The sequence below is a fragment of the Synchiropus splendidus genome, chromosome 3, assembly GCF_027744825.2.
Source record: "Synchiropus splendidus isolate RoL2022-P1 chromosome 3, RoL_Sspl_1.0, whole genome shotgun sequence".
NCBI lineage: Eukaryota > Metazoa > Chordata > Actinopteri > Syngnathiformes > Callionymidae > Synchiropus > Synchiropus splendidus.
Genome location: NC_071336.1, coordinates 18,164,366 through 18,182,419, shown reverse-complemented (window position 1 = coordinate 18,182,419; position 18,054 = coordinate 18,164,366). Strand labels below are relative to the sequence as shown.

Here is an 18,054-nt window from a genome sequence, read left to right as displayed (position 1 = left end):
AACCCGCAAACGTTCCGGTGTTGTTGACAATGATTACAGCCAACTGGAGAGCCTTTTGTCTGAGAGCAGCGAGAAAAGGAAGGAAAACACACTTGACGCTCGAAAGTTAGTTTGACTTATGTAACAGAAAATTTGAAAAGCTTTTGTATTTCCAAAGAATGAGAAGTTCGAACAAATAATTTGATTCATTTGAGTTTTGGGCTGAGGATTACGTAAATGATCCTCTGTGCCCAGATAAGGTCTGCAAGTGAATGAAGAGATGAAACCGATGTTGTCCTTTTATTTTCTCCTGGTGTTGCTTTTGTCTCTTTGTCAACAGGTTTTCTCATTTCAAGACTTGTGCGGCTTGTCACCACTGCTGCTCATGTGTCCAGCTCCATTCAGAACTAGTTAAAAAGCAGACTGGAAACCTCGCTTTGCTGTGAGCCAAGACAATACCTCTCCCACTGTCGAGTCACGTGAAATGAGGTGAAGATCAAGGTTCTGTTTTGATAGCCACTGTTTTGTTCAATAATGGATAGAAAGAACTTTACCATCTGTGATGTAAAATGTAAAACTTAATGCAACAAAAAAAGCAGGTGAGTTTTCAGGAATTTTTTAAGTTGATATTCAGCGTTCACCACTGGACATGGAAGAAGGATTGGTGTGGAGGAAGTGTTTTTTTTGCACACTTTGTTACGCACATAAAACAAATAAATACAAACAGACACAGCAATATTTTTTTCTGGTCTCAAACGTAAGTCAAGCGCGGCCTGCTCATCAGCAGACGACCAGGCTTGACATGGTCAGCAACAGTACAATAGGTAAGAAGCCCAGTCTGACTTGAGCAGACAATGCTTTCTACTCTTCCATTGCCAAGTGCCTTCTGCCTTGCTTCACACATCAAGTGTTGTAGGTGGTCAGAAATGACCTCTACAGAGAGACAGGATGCACCAACACACTGACGCTCCACGGTGCTCCCCAGGTGTCCACCTGAAATCAGCTTGCTTTTCCTAATGCCCCACTCTCACGGTCAGAGGCGGAACACCTATGTCAGCAGATCTGCACAACAAAGCGCTGCAGAAGAAAACTTGGAGCTACAGCCTCTGCAGCTCATCTAATGCTCCTGGAGTCTGGTGACTCGTAAATCTCAAGTACACTGTATAGACGCACCTGTGTGTATCACATCTCATTTGGCTTTATTGAATTATCAATGCGGGGAAATAAACATGCTGACTTTGCACTTTTTCCCCCCATCTTGTTTCTTTATTTTTTAAAAACTCAACTTAACAGTTCTGCATCACCTTCATCTGATGCATGGTTGGTGTCCTGCAGAGGGCTCTCATGATGTACAGATGAAGAAAGAAGATGATTCATTCAAGATTCTAGGTGCAACTTGTTCAGGGTTCACCTTTTGTCTTGTCACCAGTTATGATCTTGATTCTCACAGATGGGAATTTAGGACGCAGTTTATAGAGAAAGTCAAGTCAGTAATTCGAGTTTGCATGTGACGTCATGAATTGGCTTCATTGGTCAGTTGTTCCCGGATCTCTGCAACTGTCTTGGTAACAAGTTCAGCCTGGAGGCAACATTTGGAAATATGGAAAGGACTCACACTACTAGGGTTTTCCAGAATCCTGATGTCTGAATTAGCATGCAGCAAGGGTTTTACATTGGACAGATAAAGCACAGTCACATGTCAGATGCAGCATCTGTACCAAGCCAAACATAACTATCAGTTGGACATTCTGGAAGTGACAATGCTTTCTCAAGACTGTCAATATGATTTGAGCTTTTAGCTCTACTTTAGAGTGTTGCATGCTCAAGGGACATAGGGCAAGGGCAACCAGTGCTTGGGCACAGTCTGTTATTTGTTCTTGTGCTGATACATCAGATGTCAACATGCCAGTGAGTAATAATTAAGGACCAAAAATACAGTTTGGAAACAGGTGGATTTCAAACCTGCCTCACTGATGTAAGCACATACAACTTGAAAATGAATCAAATCAAACTGGAAGCAAAGTGAACAAAGACTTTTACTGAAGTCACGAAGGCGTTGTGATTCCAAAAACTTTTTTGACAACTTAACAACAATAAAACATTCACTTTGACCAAAATGAAATGCAGTAAAAGTCCTTTTCTGTATAAACACAACACTGAAAGACAGAACTGCTTCACAGAAAAGTGAACTATTTACAAAACAATGACATGACTAAACAACTGAAGTCACCAAAGATACACAAAATGTACATCTGCATACGTCTCCACACACACACTCATCAGCCTGGACTCTGGGTTTGCATCCTGGTGAAGAAGAGGGCTGCAGGCAGAGTGGTGAGGTTCTGGATGCTGTAGGCGTGGCCTGGTGGAGAAAAGACAAGTGAGCGCTGAGAAAATGATCATCTGTTAGTGTTGCACATATGCACTGAGATGTCTGTGAGCGCGAGGGCATGCGTACGCTCCAAAGTCTTTATCTTCCCTGAGTGTGGACCGAACCTCTTGAGAAGAGCGTTTGTTGCATTTTGTATGAAAAGTGCCATAAAAAAAAAAGTTTAATTTATTGATGCTGTTAAAAAAAAAAAAGTCAATCCCTCTCTGGAAAAAACGCAGAGAAGTGAAGGAGTTTACAGTGCAATCCCAGGACTCATTCATTATCTACAGTTCGAGGGGCTCAGTGGGGCTGCAGCTGGTCTCAGCCACATCAGACAACCACTTTCCCACATTGCTGCCACGACTCTTCTACATTAGTATAATATAGTTTATCATTAAATGACCCTTTTAATGATTTTAGATTGTTTATTTTATTTTCAGTCAGCTGTGGGAAAAACTCTTGAAGTCAATACAGATCATTTTGACTTTGGTTTCACCAGACTGTATTTTGTGGCAGAGGTCCTTACCGCATGGCACGATGAAGGAGTGACCCGGTATGTAGCAGGACTCCTGTAGGTCGACGGTCACCTTCAAAGTACTTGTTGACAAGTGGAACACCTTCACAGTGATGAAAGAAAAAGAAACTTTTTTCGTTATTTGAAACAAAAAATGAAATGTTTTGGAAAAATAGGAGGTAGAAGAGTGACTGACTGTGGTGGCGCTGTGATCCACCCAGAGAGGTTTCTTCATGTAGGAGCCGAGAATGAACATCCCGCTTGAAACCGTTCCATTGTTGCAGTCCTCCATGACGCCCAACGCTCGGTGTTGATAGAAGAACCACTGGAATTGCTCCAATATGGACGCAACATTATCTGAATCTATAGACAAATGAGGGAGTGGATTCATAACTGCAGAGTTCAGCTTCACACTTGAGTGTCTCGACACCAGCAACTGAAATGAACATTGTGTTCGCCATCTGTCTATTGCTATTGAGACGGATGAGCCAGGACTCTGATTTTGGGAAGTTGAGAACATTTCTTAATGGTAACTGGAGGAAAAGAGATAAATGACTTGTCAAAGGGATCAAATGGTGCCATTCATCAATCACAGAACAGCCAAACTTTACATTTCAATTAGCAAAAGACACATTTGTGTGATTGATTACTATTGCAGTGAAGGAGCCAGAACAGCATGAGTGTCTTGCCAAAATATGACAACGACGGTTCCAGTCACACCTGTGAAGTCAAGGCTTTCACTCTGGTTAAAGCGGATCTGGGACTGAGGTCGATGACCAACACTGGAACTGGATGATGTTTAATGCTGTGTTTTCTAGTTTATGTTCCTAACGTGAATTATTTAAAAACACAGAGCAATAAATGTCTGACAATAAATTTTCTCCAGTTTCCCAAATGTTTTAAGTGTCAGTTTGAAATACTTTATTAAATCATACGACTATAATAGTAATGTTCTTATTATGAAAATGCCGTTTTTGATTACCTCTCATACTGATACGTCCTTTTCTTCTGCTATTTAAAAACAACCATATACAAAATAACCTTTCGAGACTTTTTAGAAACTTGGGAAAGAAACAACGCTGAGCACACAGCACTGAACCACACAAAACAGACACAAAAGAATCATACCAACAGCAGGAGAGGACCAAAGACTCATCAGCCAGCGGGTCAGGTTAGTTCTGTCCACGGGCTGGAGCACCATAGGTTTGAGAGGGGGAGCACACAGGTCAGACATCGACAGCTCAGCCGGAGGCATTTGGGATGATGACAAATCTAGAGCACAGGAAGTAAGAATTAAAAAAAATTGAACTTCTCCAGTATAACTGAGACACTTCAGACGAGGCAACGCTTAGCTGTGAAACGGTAAGTAAATTGAATTCATCCAAGGCTGCAACCCAGTTTGACCAATTGGTTCAGTGGGAAAGGGGCAGGGTGAGGTAGAGAGAATGGACTGTGTCTAGCAAGTGTAAAGGGTGTGCAGGGCCAGAGAGAACGCTCAGGTTCATAAACCAGCTTTAACAACATACCCGAGTCCTCATACACGTCCAGATCAATCCTGGATGATGGTCCACTCAGACAGACATCAAACCTGGAAACAATTTTAAAATTGTTAAAAAAAAATAAAATAAGATGAAAAGCATGAGTTAGTAATGAAGACTGAGCGCTTGCTTACGTGTTGTTCAGCCCCTCATCGCCTGAGCTCTCATCCTGCACAATGACTTTGCATGCACTCCTGCCATTCCTCTGTATGAGTGTAACTTTGGAGCCTGAAGCAGGCAACTCAGCTTCATCTTGGTATCTGCTATAAAACAACGACAAATATTGGCTAAATGAAGAAACAAACAAAAGAGGATGTTTCGCTCCTACTGTCTCTGAAGTGCTCCACTGGGGGTCTGCCTGGTTGATTTGGGGATTGATTTAAGGGGTTTCCTGCTCTGGCTCAAGCGAGACACAAGAGCTCCCCCAACAGGCTTTGATGCTCTTCTACCACTCTTAACAGTCAGCTGTCCAGATCCTCCAATTTGTTTGGGATGAGCTTCTCTTTCTTTTGAAGGTTTAATTGCAGTGGACGACGGCAGATCGGGTGGCGACGTCTCTGCCTCCTCTAAGGCGTCAACCTTCCACCATTCACCCGGAGGTTTCCTTTTGCGTTTATCTCTGCTTGGTGATAAAAGCTGATGAGAGTTGGCTTGTTGGTCTCCTGTGAAAATGAACACATTTTACAATCTAGGTTTGAAAAATACAAAAATACCCAGGCACAAAGTGTGAAACCTCCATCAGCCTTTGTGGCCCACAGGTTAAAGGAGAGCTTAATGCTGAACATACTGTTCCTCCCATGTGCATACAATCAAAAACTTGCTTCCTCAGCAACCAAAATCTAACTGCAGACCACCGTCTCTCTGCCGAGCTAATGATAAATACAAATATAAACTACACACAACTAAATGAAACAACAGATGCAGGACAAATCCAGTTCTAAGAAGAACAAAATGAATATGCTAAAAAGCTGGACAAAATGAATTATTGTAATTAAAATGTACTGTGTGTGTGATAATAATAATACAAATACAACTAATTATTCGACTACAACTACTACTAAAAACAATAATGCGTTTAACTTACCCAAGTGTGTGCTGTGGTCAGACGGCTGTGAGGGGCTTGGTAGTACGAGATTTTTTTGTTCCTGGACTCGATCCTGGATCAGTGAATTCTTGATTCTTTTGTTTTTACTTCTTTTATTATCCTTTTTATCACAACTTTGAGTCTCTGAAACGGTTCCATTTTTCCCCCTCTTTAAGACAGCTTGAGATTTTTTCACAGGTGAACTAGGTTTGGCTGTGTTTTGTTTAGACATTACAACCGGCGATTCATCTTTGGATTCTGGCTCTGGGGTATCCTGAGGTGAAACCAACCAAAACTCTTTGGGAGGGTTTCGTTTCCTCTTCTCCAGGATTTGACAACTCTCAATGTGATTTCCATCTGGAGCAGATGATGACTTGGTTGGTCTTCCACCTTTGTTTGTCGGGGATTTCATGAGCTCCTCCTCTGTTTAAAATAAAAAGGTAAACAAAAGAATTACATCAACAACAAAGCATTGCCTTTGTACCTTTGTAGATTTGGTGACTAAGTTGTTCAGTGGTACGATTCAAGTTAAAAGTGCTTATGTGTTTTACAAATATATTTACAAGTAACATCCGACTTACGACCTGCTCGACTTACATCCACCCACACACATGACCACAGCCAGCAGATGCTTATTTAATTTTTTTATTCAATGTCTGGCACCGCAGCCTGTTGCAGCCCGGCATCGTGTACGACAGTTACGGGAGCACAGTATCCCAGCATCTCACTCTCACACACTGATCTACCACTACAGTAGTACCTATAAACCTCGCGTCGGCCATTTTGAATGGCATTCGACTTACGTCCAATCTGACTTACAACCGGTTGGTCGGAACCGATCCCAGTCGTAAGTCGGGTGTTACTTGTATTACATTTTGGTGGTTGTTAAAATGACTTTAAACTAACACTTTAAAGCAGATGATGAATGGCGGGTAAAAACATTTCAATTCTATGTCATACGTGCTCTGCCCTCTAACGGGATTCGCTATTGGTTGCGTCGCATGTATTCATAGAACTGAAGTTACAATAGGTAACTCAGCATGTCTTTTACCAGAATGACACAAAATAACATTCTTACCTGGAACAGAATCCAAGTCTTCTCGATGCACGTCACTCTGTGGATCATGAATGTTTTCCACAGCATGGTCAGAGACATTTTTTTCTCCTTCAGATGTGTGTTTTTCTTTCCGTGTCTTTGTCAATGACTCAGTTGTGTGCGTCACTTTCATTTTAGCTAATTTCTTGGTCTCTGGGGAGTGCACTTTGTCTCGCTTGCCACCAACGGGGCCTTCCACTGTTTCAGTCTCTTTAGAGGACGTCTTCACGAGGGGTTGTTTTCGCTTCTTATTTGGTTTGTCATTGTTGACAAGAACATCATCAACACTTTCCACTGGAGCAGATTGCCTCTTTGACAATTTGCCCTTCTTTTTCAGACTTTGCACGACCGCCTTAGGGGCCTCTTCCTTTGGTGCAGTCTCTGGCGAACTCCTCCTCTCAACTGTGCAGTCATGGCTAGATGTTTTGCTCTTGATCTGGTTTGAGGCATTTTTCTTTGGGATGGTAATCCAAAGTGGATCATCTACATCCAGAATCAAAAAATCATCATCAGGCTCAGGTCTGGGCGGTGGTGGTACTTTCACAGGTGTCAACTGCTTCCTCGACCTGAGAAAAAAATACATGCTTAAAACCCAAAGCATCTTTATTAAATACAAATGCTTATATTTCATGTGCAAGTTTTTTGGGGCTTGAACGTTTACAAGGAAATAAGTTGCATGACATCATATAGATTATAATCTTCTCCAAATCCTGACAACTCATCCCTACTCTGAAAGAAAATGTCTGAATAAGGTCACATGTTTTAAGCCCTGCAAGTCAACCATGTATATGTTGGTAAAAATAAATATTTACAGATGATTTTACATCAAGAACACACCTTTGATACGTTCATACAACACTACCTTCAAAACAGCAATCAATTTAAGTTGCTCTAACTCAAAACGTACCTTGTCAATTTGGTCTGTCCAACTTCTTTGAGTTTCTGTAGAAAGGGAGTTGTTTCTCTTCCTAGATGCGATGTCTTCACAGGTGTTTTCTCCAAGCTCGGGCTCTTGGACTCTTCTGAACTTGGCCCACTGAAATAAATGAGTACAATAATTTGTTGTTATGGTCATTAGAGAATCTGTTAGAATATCACCTCATAGACGGACACAGATTTAAGATAAATTGAAGTTGTAAAGCAACCACAACGATAACAATATTTGGTATTACACAGTCGTTTACCTTTCTGTTTTTGTTGATATGGACTTTTGTTGATTTTCGGATGTTTCTTGTTGGACCACGGGACTTTCAGTCCTGCAGAGGAATACACACAAATGTCCAGAAGACAACCTCAGATAACAAAAAAAACTATCACTGAAATAGAAAACATGCTGACAAAGAGATTGCTGCTTTGTTCTTTTGACATAAAAGGGGCACCACATTGGGCACGGAATTCAACCTTGAGGCCAGACTTCAGGGAAAAAAAATATATATTTGATGAATAACATTAATAGTTGTCTCAACAATCTATATTATATTAGATTAGATTGCTTTATTTGTCCCACAGACGGGAAATTCATCAGGAAACAAGTGTGTAGTGCTTACCTCTCAGAAAAGCTCCCGTTGAGCTGTGGCACCGGGCTTGCTACTGGCTTGCTCCTAGCCGTCTTGACTAGATGTAGTTCTTCTTCGTCTTCATCAACATGGAGCAAGATTGGGGAAAATGAGCTGCTCTGTTCTGCTTCACGAATGACAGACGCGCTGCTTTCAATTGGGCTTGATGTTTTTACTGGACCATGTTCCTTAAAAGGAACTTCTGAACCTAAGTTGAGAAAAAAACAAAACAAATGGGTTGAAACACAAGCATGTGGTGGTGTCATTAGAATAGATTAGATTACAAAGAAATGTAAGGATGAGATGGGAATACATATAGTAGCTCACCAATATTTTGTTCGGGACTTGGTGCAGTACATTCTTTCTGCAACTGAAATAATAAAAAAAGACATATTACAGATGTACTTCTGGCATTCAGAGACTGCACTCAGTCAATTAGGCACCCTGTGTGGTGTATGAATGAAGTACATGGTGGTACTAAGGAAAATACCAGCTGTTCTTCCAGTCTGCCAGTCAAACAGCAGAGATATAACCAATCCACATGCAGCTGTCTCTGTAACACAAACGTAAGCACACTTTTTTTTTTTTTTTACCATTTTGCTGACTGGCGGCTGTGTCGTTCCTTTAGGTGTAATTTTACTTTCATTGCTGGAATCAAGCACCAAGGATGGGAAATCACCCGAATCTAGAACAACAACAACAACAAATAAACAAATGCCTGAAAGACAGAATACAGGAGGAGATTGAGACATACACACTCACCAATGTCATCAAACATCCCATCAACATCTTCCAATGTCAACTTTCGTGCCGACGGTTTAGCTGCCCTAAAAATGAATGTCAAGTATAAGTTAACTCAACGATCATTTAGCTCATAAGAATACCTGTTGTTTTAACTCTATTGAACCTAATGGTGAAACATTATTGTCATTGGTTTAACTGGGTAGCGCTTTGGTTGCTGGATAAGCATGGAAAGCGTGATATGAGGAAGAGCAATTTACCATTTTATACACCATTCAACCTGCTAAATTAAACAGGAGTCTCCTTAAAAGTTTACTACAAGACATCCACATTCGGGTGATGGTGTTGTAATAATTTTAATTCAATTGATGGATTTGACAGTGTTCACTAAATCATGAAAAATACCATTTTTCCACGTTCCCAAACAGTTTTCTTCTTGGCCTTTTCTGGAAAGAGATCGAAATAATTAGAACCCACACACCGACGCATTTCCGCAGGAAATAAACGGAATGAAGACAGTAATCTGCAAATACTAGCTTTAATTTAAATGAGCTAAATATGCGTACAATGTGAAAACAGCAGGCACCGGAAACACAAAAACATACACGGGAGCATAAAGTATACCACTATATCAAGAATTTAAAAACAATAAATGCTACATATTACAGTAAGAAGTACAAGAGAATCTATCTGATATCAGCATGTACATAAACATACTGACCACACTGTAAAAAACGGCCTTCCATTCTCGTAGAAGCCACTAAACACACGAAAGCAAACTGTACTTAAGCTGTAAGCAAGGGACTGGATGACGATGACTTTTGTTCCTTCTTGTTGACATTTTCATCGTCGCGCAGTCGAACACGGTCACTGTATTTACTTGTTTGTACACATAACACCAACTTGAAACAGTCACTTACCACTGAGGGGTATTTCTGTGCCATTTTATGATCCTTAAAAACAAAGCTGGTGTTTGTCTGTGACGCCTGTTCCTTTACTACGTAAACGCAGCCAGCTAATAGTAGCTTAGCCCGCTACATCTCTCGAAATGAAAGGAAGCTTACACTTACTACAAAGCAGTACTAGCTTTATTTCCCGTAGAAAAGAGTGAATGGAACGGAGCTTTGAATTACATGATACGCGCAGAGGTCAGCGTTGTTGAATTTACGCTACAAAACAACACTGCTGTACAAAAAAACCCGCGCACAGTTTGAACGGGCCTCTTACCACCCAGAGTTTTGCTTGTAAGGAACAGCGCACGCTCTGTGCATTTGCATATCGTTCTCTTCAATAGTCCCGATTCCTATTTAGCTTTCACAAAATGTTAAACTGTAAATTCGAAAATTGTATGCGGATGGATAAAGTTTCAGTTCCTCGTAAAGTCTACTTGCCTGGAAGACTATTTATCGGGCAAAAAAAGATTAGTTATTCGAAGAAGTGCGCTGACTAAATGCCTAGAGCTCCCTCGCTCGGTAGTGTATAGAATTGCGTAAAACGCATCTGCACGCGTCATACGCAGCTTTGCTCCCCGAAGTCGTTTGAGGAATATAACGGTGGTTATAGGTAACTGTGTGCGATGCTCGTGTGTGTGCGTTATATCCACTATTTTGCATTGTGTGTTACTGTCAGGCAGCTACTATTGATCTTTGAAGTCTGTTCTCTACCAGAGGGTAGTGTTGCAGTTTCTGTGTCAGATACTTCGTATTTAAAACCTTCATGCTGTTTGGGTTCCACATTTTCACTCCCACTATTGCAGTGTTCATTTGCATCAGTGTGGTTCTATCATGTAGTTGATAGAGGTCCCCTCTTCTTCTCTGGTCCTCCTCATCACGAGTTAGTTGAAGCAGTCTTTGGAGATCATCTGATAGCAGCCCATTTCTGGCTCTAAATAGGACCAGCAGTGTCTCTCTTACCATAATACGAATACATGGACCAATAGCTCTATATAGGTTTTAGATGTGTATATTATATCAAGTATACAGAATGTTATTCCGCCTCATGTCAAGCATCAATATTTGTGTGTCAGTTTTTCCTTTTATTCAACCATAACAGGTGGATTCCTGCAATCATAATAAATAATACTATAATGCATATATACAAAGAAGTTACGATTTCTTAAACTGTCAGAATTACATCCAAGCATTTACTATACTTTAATACTGTGTTTCACAAGTAACTGGCTTGATTGGAGCCCATTAACAGGTGAGCAAAGTTAATAATTTAAAAGGTCGCTATAAAGGTCAGATATACTGGTACAGTGATACAGATGATAATTGTCCGACAAAATAAATCTGTCCATGTGAAAATAACACAACGCAAAAAGATGACATAAAATCAACTCAACGCATATCCAGGTGAATGACAAAATGTTTAGCGAAATATCTTTTTCTGCCTCTCATTGATGTCAATTGGCTCCAAGTCCTCCGCCTTCGCATGCGCGTACAGGGGCCGCTTCAAGTGTCTCCAAATCACCAAAACAATCCGAAGGACACACAGGGTTACAGATGAACAAACGAGGGCGACTGGTGGGATAGAAATGGAAAAATATATAAATATTTTGTCTTTTTAAAATATTCTGTACAACTCTTACCAATGAAAATGCCATTCTGCTCTGGCGATATGTGATCATAGTTTTTGTCCATATTGCCAGCCAGTGCAAAGATCACAACAGGGTATGTGATGAGGACGTATCTCATGTGTTTTTCAAGTACCGTGTTCTCCAAAAGAAACCTGGTCAAGTTACAAGAATAGCATGAAACAATTAACACATTTTAAGTAGAATACCCTTCCAAGATACTCAAAGTCAATGGTCAATGAACACAACAGTGGAAATAACGGCATGCAGACAAATCACCTTATACTGTAGATGAAAGGCAATGGGTCGAAGAGACAATGCAGTTATAATAGGCTAGTGCTCATGAATGAGCATGTACATTTTAAGTTGACATTACTTACCACACAAGTAACAAACAGGCCAGGATTGAGTATGACACGGTTGCAGCCGTAAGTGAAGACAATTCAGCTTCGTATTGGAGAACAATAGCCAGGTTGATGAGGGTTGCAAGGGTTGTCCAGGTTGTGTAAATCATAATTCCATTCTGAACCTGTGGCATTTATTCATGTTTAGTAAGGTGACAGTATTTATTGACAGCACAATGGCATGATCAACCCTGCCAGTTACCCAACCAATAGCTAGCCAGAGTTGGTACGCTTCTTCGTGCCTGTCAGTAATTGTGTGTTGTTTTTATACATTTTGCCATTTCCCATTGTCTTATTTATTGGTTTAATATTTTTTTAAAAAAATACTGTATTTTATATGTATAAAATACAGTATTTAAAAAAATACTGTATTTTATATGTATATTTATTTTATATGTATATAATTTTATGTATTTTATTTAAATATTGTATTTTTAAAAAATACAATAAACAATTTTTTGTCATTGAATAATGTGTGCACAACTGTTCACATTTTCACAAATAAAATAATAATTCTCTCACTCTCTCCAGGAATAACGGTGATTTAAATAAATAATGCATGACAAAGAAAAGAAGGATATGGCTTATTTGCAAAACTAAATAATATTAATAAATGGGCATAGAACAGGCTGGTTCAAATTCATTTTTTTGGGGGGTGTGGGGGAGTTAAAGTATACGTTTTGGGTACTTTTTTCATTTAACTTTTTTTCTTCCGTGTTTTAATTATCTTGAAAATGCATTTGCTCTACTTTTTGGGCCGGTTTGTTTTGTTCATTTTTTCTTTTAAAAAATCTTTCTTTCTTTTAAGTATTTCACATATTTCAGCGCATATATTATTTTCAAGTCAAGAATTTGTTGTTTAAGCGTCTGTTCCAAATGTTGAAACATGGCAATCATCACCTCAACCTATACATTTCTAAAACTTTGCATCAATACCATCCTTATCATAAACCATCATACTCACAATGATACGCAGAAGCCACAGGTCCACCTTGTGGTATTTGTTGAGCCATGCTCCATAGGTTTTAAGTCCATGGCAGATGAAGAAGACCATTGAGTAGTTTGTGAGGATGACCAGGATGAGAAACACCAGCGCAGCGATCATTATTCTGTTGTGTTGAACAGAACAACACAAACTATTGTGATGCCTTTACTGTGTTGAAACGTATCTCTTTTTAGAAAAAGATGAGCGGCTCATCACCCTCGGTCCCAGACCAGCAGCCAGCCGATGTTAAAACAGATATTGATGCACCAACTGATGAAGAAGCCATATGGCAGGACAGGAGGGCTGCAGTAGACGTAGCCATAGCCGGTCCTGATTGAATGGAAAAAGAAATCAAGAAAATTGACTGCTAACTATTTACACCTTTTTAATACGTTGGTTACCATTGTACAAATTACTACACGAAATAAAATGAAACAAAAATGATGAAAGACCAGAATTAATGCGTCTCTTTTTTTAACTGCTCATACATAGGTGGGCACTTGAATAAATCTCTCATGGATCGAATGTGGAAGGATATCAGCTTGCAGGAAACCATTTGACCAACTGCAGAAGAACTTATGACTGTTTCACTGTATATGAAGGAAATATGCTATCATGCTGTCATAACAATGATATATGAGGGATGCTGATCTCTCTCTGTGCAACCAGTGGACCAGCAATCTGCTCCCTGCCTCTTGCTATAATCTTATTTGGATAGGAAATTCTTCCTTTTCCTTTAGTCCAAAAACATTGACATAAAGTTATATGATCGGTACTGATGTGAAATCATATTATCTATTTATGAAAGCAAGAAAACAACAGTGCAGGGCATCCATGTTTTGGGAGTGGCTTGTGTACTGTTCTGCTATTCAACAAGTGGAGAAAATAACTTACTTTCTGCAAAGGCCTGCTACGATGTAGATAAACGTCAGCAGAAGCCAGACGTAGATGACGCTCCAGATGTTAAAGGTCCATCCTGAAGGAGTGATCTCGGTGTCGAACACCGCCGACACGTTGGCAGTGGTTGTTGTGTACGGACCTATAGCAATTCATCTTAATAATGGTGTTGTAGTTTCATCCATCGCCTTTTCTTTATTGGAATGATTAGTTTGACGTACCCGTTCCCACCACAGCCAGGGCGTTGAACACCAAACTTACTGCAAAGAAGATGACAGACACCACGACTGCTGCCAGTCGGCCAGGATCATGACTCGCCATTTTTGAAAACTGTGAAAGCAGTCATTCTTAAAATGTGTATATAATAAGTTTTGTGATATAAACAGCTATGATATTAGCTTTCAAAGTTAAGCAATCTTTTCCTTAATGTGAACTAAAAACATGAGTAGTTGAAAACAACATACAAAAAAACCCAGCACAAACTAGTACTGATACAAATAGTCATATGTGCCAATAAAGATTAAACCTTATGTAATTAAAGAGTGAAATTCATGAGATTAAGGTGAAAATGGTTTAATAAAACACAGCATATAATGTGTACTACAAGCAAACACTGCGCATTTGTAAGCAGTTAAAAATGCATACTAATGTTAGAAACAAATAATAATCGAACACTGAACGGGATATTAGGAATGACACAATACACAAGTATATAACTACCTTATATCCAGAGTTCAATGGAAAATACCGTAAACTCAAGAAATCCGAGCTGCACACACCTTCACTCTCCGTAAGCTCTTTCTACTAGTAAAACCTTGGCAAGTGATTACAGTTCGTACCTGTGTTTGCCCACACAGATCAGATGAGAAGTGAAACAGCAAATGCACCTGGGAATATTTCACAATTCTTTTATGGCTGTGTGTGTTGTGTAAAAGGACCTTTTACGACCACCAACACTGTCACGTGCACCTTCTTATCTATGACTGAGCGCCATAAAAAGGCAGATCGAAGGTGGAGCCATCAAGTCACTCCCAAGCATTATGCTCATTTAGGATGCTTACCTTGCTGAATACCTTTGTTTCTGGAATTTAGATAGCGACAAGCCAATAGTTGAATGAAACAAAACCGTCGGACCGTTGTTCCATTTTGCCTTGTGCAGGTGGGTCCAAAGTTCACCCTGGAGGTCCTTGATCAGATTTCAAGCAACCAGCAGTCTCCTACATGAAAATAGTCACTGGAAAAAAATCTTTGTGGATAAACCTTATTTGACTTCGGTTACTTTTTGCCCTAAACAATGTAATCTGAAGCTGACTGCTGTTGAATAACTCAAGCAGTTCTGTCAGAATAAGCTTAACCAAGCAAGGGGCTGAATGTTTTTTTTTTACTGTCTAATTTATAGAAACTCATTTAAATTTATGAACCATAATATAATATAATACAATTCTTTAAAACGGAAGAAAACAGTGATACAAGGTAAAAACTGATTTATTTACAACTTTTGTCAACAGCATATTACATTCATAGAATTGTCAGACAGTTTTTTAAAGAAGTAAATTATAAATATCAAGGAATTCATTTTTTTCCCAACCTAAAGCATAACGAGGAGTAAATGTCACAGATTCTTCAACAATAATTTAAGTAAAATTGTGTTTACCAGTATGAATATAATTATAACAATTCACATGGTGAGGTAGATACAGAAGATATTCATACAAGCCAGTTAACTGCAAAAACAGAACAAAGCACAGCATGATTATTTTGGCACCATATTGTAAAATTGAATGCATATTTTACAATAATACACTTTGACATTGTTCATATATATTTTTCCAGGGTATCAAGAAATGTTTAGGCTCAGTGACACAATAACATGTTGGACATGTCAATTGAGAACGTAATTTCCAACATTTACACAAACAGTCTTGAGGTAAAAGAGGAATTATATCCAAACACGATGATTCTGAAAAAAGCCAACAGTTTTTATTTAAAGATCTTTTTCTGTCTTGCAGCGATGTCTGTCGGGGACATCACTTCTCCACTGAAGTCTTCATAAAGCGGAGATTTAATGTGTCTCCAAATGACCAATCCAAACCGGGTGACACACAAGGCACATGCAGCTGCCAACAGGGCCGCTGTTGGAAGGAACAGAAAACAGTACTTAGAACATGTGACACACGTCAAGCAAACATTATCTCTTATCCATGATCTGCAATTTGGAATGGAAAAATGGAATGTATTTTATAAACACTTAATCGTTATTCAGAGAATAAACTGAACCAAATCTTTGACACCATAAAAGTAAAAAAACATTTTTACCAATGAATGCTTGATTGTAGGTTGTATCAACAGCATCAAAGTTATTGGTGAAGACTCCTGTCAAGGCCCAGATCACAGCAGGGTAGATGATGAGGATGTACCTCACGTGTTTGTCCAGAACCAAGTTTTCCAGGAGAAACCTGAAAACATAGAGGGACGTCTTATTGGACATATTGGAGTAGATTTTCTGGGTCTACATCTTCTGTACTCACCACACCAACAGCACAATTGCCAGAATAGAGAGTGAAATGGTGGCCGCGTCTGTCTGAGACAGTTTTGCATCATTGACCAGAACGATTGTCAGGTTGACAAGGCTTGCAATTGTTGTCCATGTGGCATATATGGCAATACCATTCTGGACCTGTTATTCACATTAAAGGGGAAAATGTTGACAGACATCAAAAAGTGAGAGTTTTTAGAATGTGCTTTTGTGGTTTACCAAAATCCGGTGGAGCCACAGATCCACTTTGTGGTATTTGTTGAGCCAGGCTCCATAACTGCAGAGGCCATGGCAGGAGAAGAAGATCATTGTGTAGTTGGTCAGGGCAATAAGGATCAGGAAGACCAGAGCAACGATCATCAGCCTGAGGCAGACACAATATGACCGGTAATGTTTGCTACATATGATTACTGGCATATGTACATGGGGAAAATGTAAGTTACCCTCTGTCCCAAAGAAACAGCCAGCTGACATTCAAAGTCAGATTGAGGCACCAGATCACGAAGAACCCCAGAGGCAAAGCAGCCGGGCTGCAGTAGACATAACCGTATACGTTTCTGTGGAGGACATTGAATGGAAAATGTCAGTCACTACAATGATACAGACAGTTGATGCTGCGGCTGCCACAGGTGCTCAAAGATATTTGTGAGAAACTCACTTTCTACAAAGTCCGCTGAGAGCAAAGAGCAAAATTGCCGCCATGAAGGCGTAAATGACGGCCCAGATAGCGAAGGTCCATCCTGAAGGTGTGATCTGGGTGTTATACTCATCCGAAACGTTTCCAGTGCTTTGCAGGAATGGAGCTGGGATTTAAAAGAAATATTGACAGGATTAGTAATTAAGTACTATTTTGATTGTATGGAAAATTCACAGTGTTTAACTTGTTGAACATAATAATCAAATTGCAATTTAAGAAGTCCAGTATATATTGCATAATCGAAATAAATACTTACACACTCCCTGTGCCGCCAAAGCTGAAAACACCATTGCGGCAACAAAGAAGGCCAAAGCCACTACAATAGCCACCAAAAGACCGATTCTGTGCTTTGCCATTGTTAAAATGAATCTCGAGTAGTGTAGAGCACAAATGCAGTTTGAACCAGAAAGAGTAATTTGACTGGTCGAAAAGGATCCACACGTCCGGGCCCTTCAGTGTTCATGTAGTCAGTCTGTGTCGGAACGGTGTTTCGAGGAGTGGCTTCAAGTTGTGTGCGTACACATGAAGCTTGTGTAAGTTTCATGGCCTGCAGCACGTGCAGCATCGCTTATGCATCTATAGTGTTAGTGTAAACATTTATGAAAACTGGACTTTGACGTGGTCGCTGTTTGAGAACAAGCCATTTATCAGCCATACACATATATGCGTGACCTCAGCAATGCATGTTATTCAACGACAGAAGTGTTTGTGAGGACATGTGTTATGTGTTATAAAAGACTGTCCTGCGGCCAACACTTGATTTCATTAAATAACATACTTTGTTTTAAATTAAAGGCTGTGATCATTTTGATGATTAATTCAATGTGTTAAACTGTTAAAATATTTAATAATAAATAATACATTGATTAGATCATAAATCAATAGTAAAACTATAAAATAAATTAATAGTAAAATAATTACACAGCAATTACATATAATATATATATATTATATATGTATATTATATATATATATATATATATATATATATATATATATATATATATATATATATATATATATATATATATATATATATATATATATATATATATATATATATAAATATGTATATTTATGC

At 39.3% G+C, this 18,054-nt stretch overlaps 2 protein-coding genes across 6 annotated transcripts; both read right to left on the bottom strand.

The window, feature by feature from the left end:
• Nucleotides 1–1,730: 1,730 nt before the first annotated feature.
• Nucleotides 1,731–10,257, bottom strand: si:ch211-161h7.4 (muscle M-line assembly protein unc-89). 5 transcript variants are annotated; one of them, XM_053859721.1, is made up of 17 exons: nucleotides 9,800–10,257; nucleotides 9,285–9,325; nucleotides 8,901–8,965; nucleotides 8,732–8,823; nucleotides 8,466–8,508; nucleotides 8,130–8,346; nucleotides 7,767–7,838; nucleotides 7,490–7,618; nucleotides 6,565–7,148; nucleotides 5,487–5,909; nucleotides 4,731–5,064; nucleotides 4,537–4,665; nucleotides 4,391–4,452; nucleotides 3,993–4,136; nucleotides 3,061–3,227; nucleotides 2,877–2,967; nucleotides 1,733–2,341 (listed from the first exon to the last, which is right to left on the bottom strand). In XM_053859721.1, the coding sequence occupies exons 1-17, from the start codon at nucleotides 9,821–9,823 to the stop codon at nucleotides 2,259–2,261; spliced, it is 2,700 nt and encodes an 899-aa protein (XP_053715696.1). In that variant the 5' UTR covers nucleotides 9,824–10,257; the 3' UTR covers nucleotides 1,733–2,258. The 5 variants fall into 5 exon arrangements, with proteins under 5 accessions (XP_053715695.1, XP_053715694.1, XP_053715696.1 ...); XM_053859722.1 differs by lacking the exon at nucleotides 9,800–10,257 and adding an exon at nucleotides 9,601–9,786; XM_053859723.1 differs by lacking the exon at nucleotides 9,800–10,257 and adding an exon at nucleotides 9,665–9,769.
• A 5,678-nt stretch (nucleotides 10,258–15,935) lies between these two features.
• si:ch211-161h7.5 (uncharacterized) lies at nucleotides 15,936–17,263 on the bottom strand. The gene is made up of 7 exons (XM_053860076.1): nucleotides 17,230–17,263; nucleotides 16,935–17,079; nucleotides 16,720–16,833; nucleotides 16,496–16,640; nucleotides 16,269–16,417; nucleotides 16,057–16,196; nucleotides 15,936–15,946 (listed from the first exon to the last, which is right to left on the bottom strand). The coding sequence occupies exons 1-7, from the start codon at nucleotides 17,261–17,263 to the stop codon at nucleotides 15,936–15,938; spliced, it is 738 nt and encodes a 245-aa protein (XP_053716051.1).
• Nucleotides 17,264–18,054: the final 791 nt, after the last annotated feature.

Excerpts from the sequence above, each read along its gene's own strand:
- si:ch211-161h7.4 (XM_053859719.1), bottom strand. The coding sequence starts at position 9,726 with ATGAAAATGTCAACAAGAAGGAACAAAAGTCATCGTCATCCAGTCCCT. Across the intron at positions 8,857-9,284 it reads TTTGGGAACGTGGAAAAATG|GCATTTGTTTATTTGTTGTT; the intron begins GTATTTTTCATG and ends TCTGTCTTTCAG. Across the intron at positions 2,968-3,060 it reads TGGATCACAGCGCCACCACA|GTGTTCCACTTGTCAACAAG; the intron begins GTCAGTCACTCT and ends ATCACTGTGAAG.
- si:ch211-161h7.5 (XM_053860076.1), bottom strand. The coding sequence starts at position 17,263 with ATGGTGTTTTCAGCTTTGGCGGCACAGGGAGTGT. Across the intron at positions 16,834-16,934 it reads CTCAGCGGACTTTGTAGAAA|AAACGTATACGGTTATGTCT; the intron begins GTGAGTTTCTCA and ends TGTCCTCCACAG. Across the intron at positions 16,641-16,719 it reads CTGTTTCTTTGGGACAGAGG|GCTGATGATCGTTGCTCTGG; the intron begins GTAACTTACATT and ends TGTCTGCCTCAG.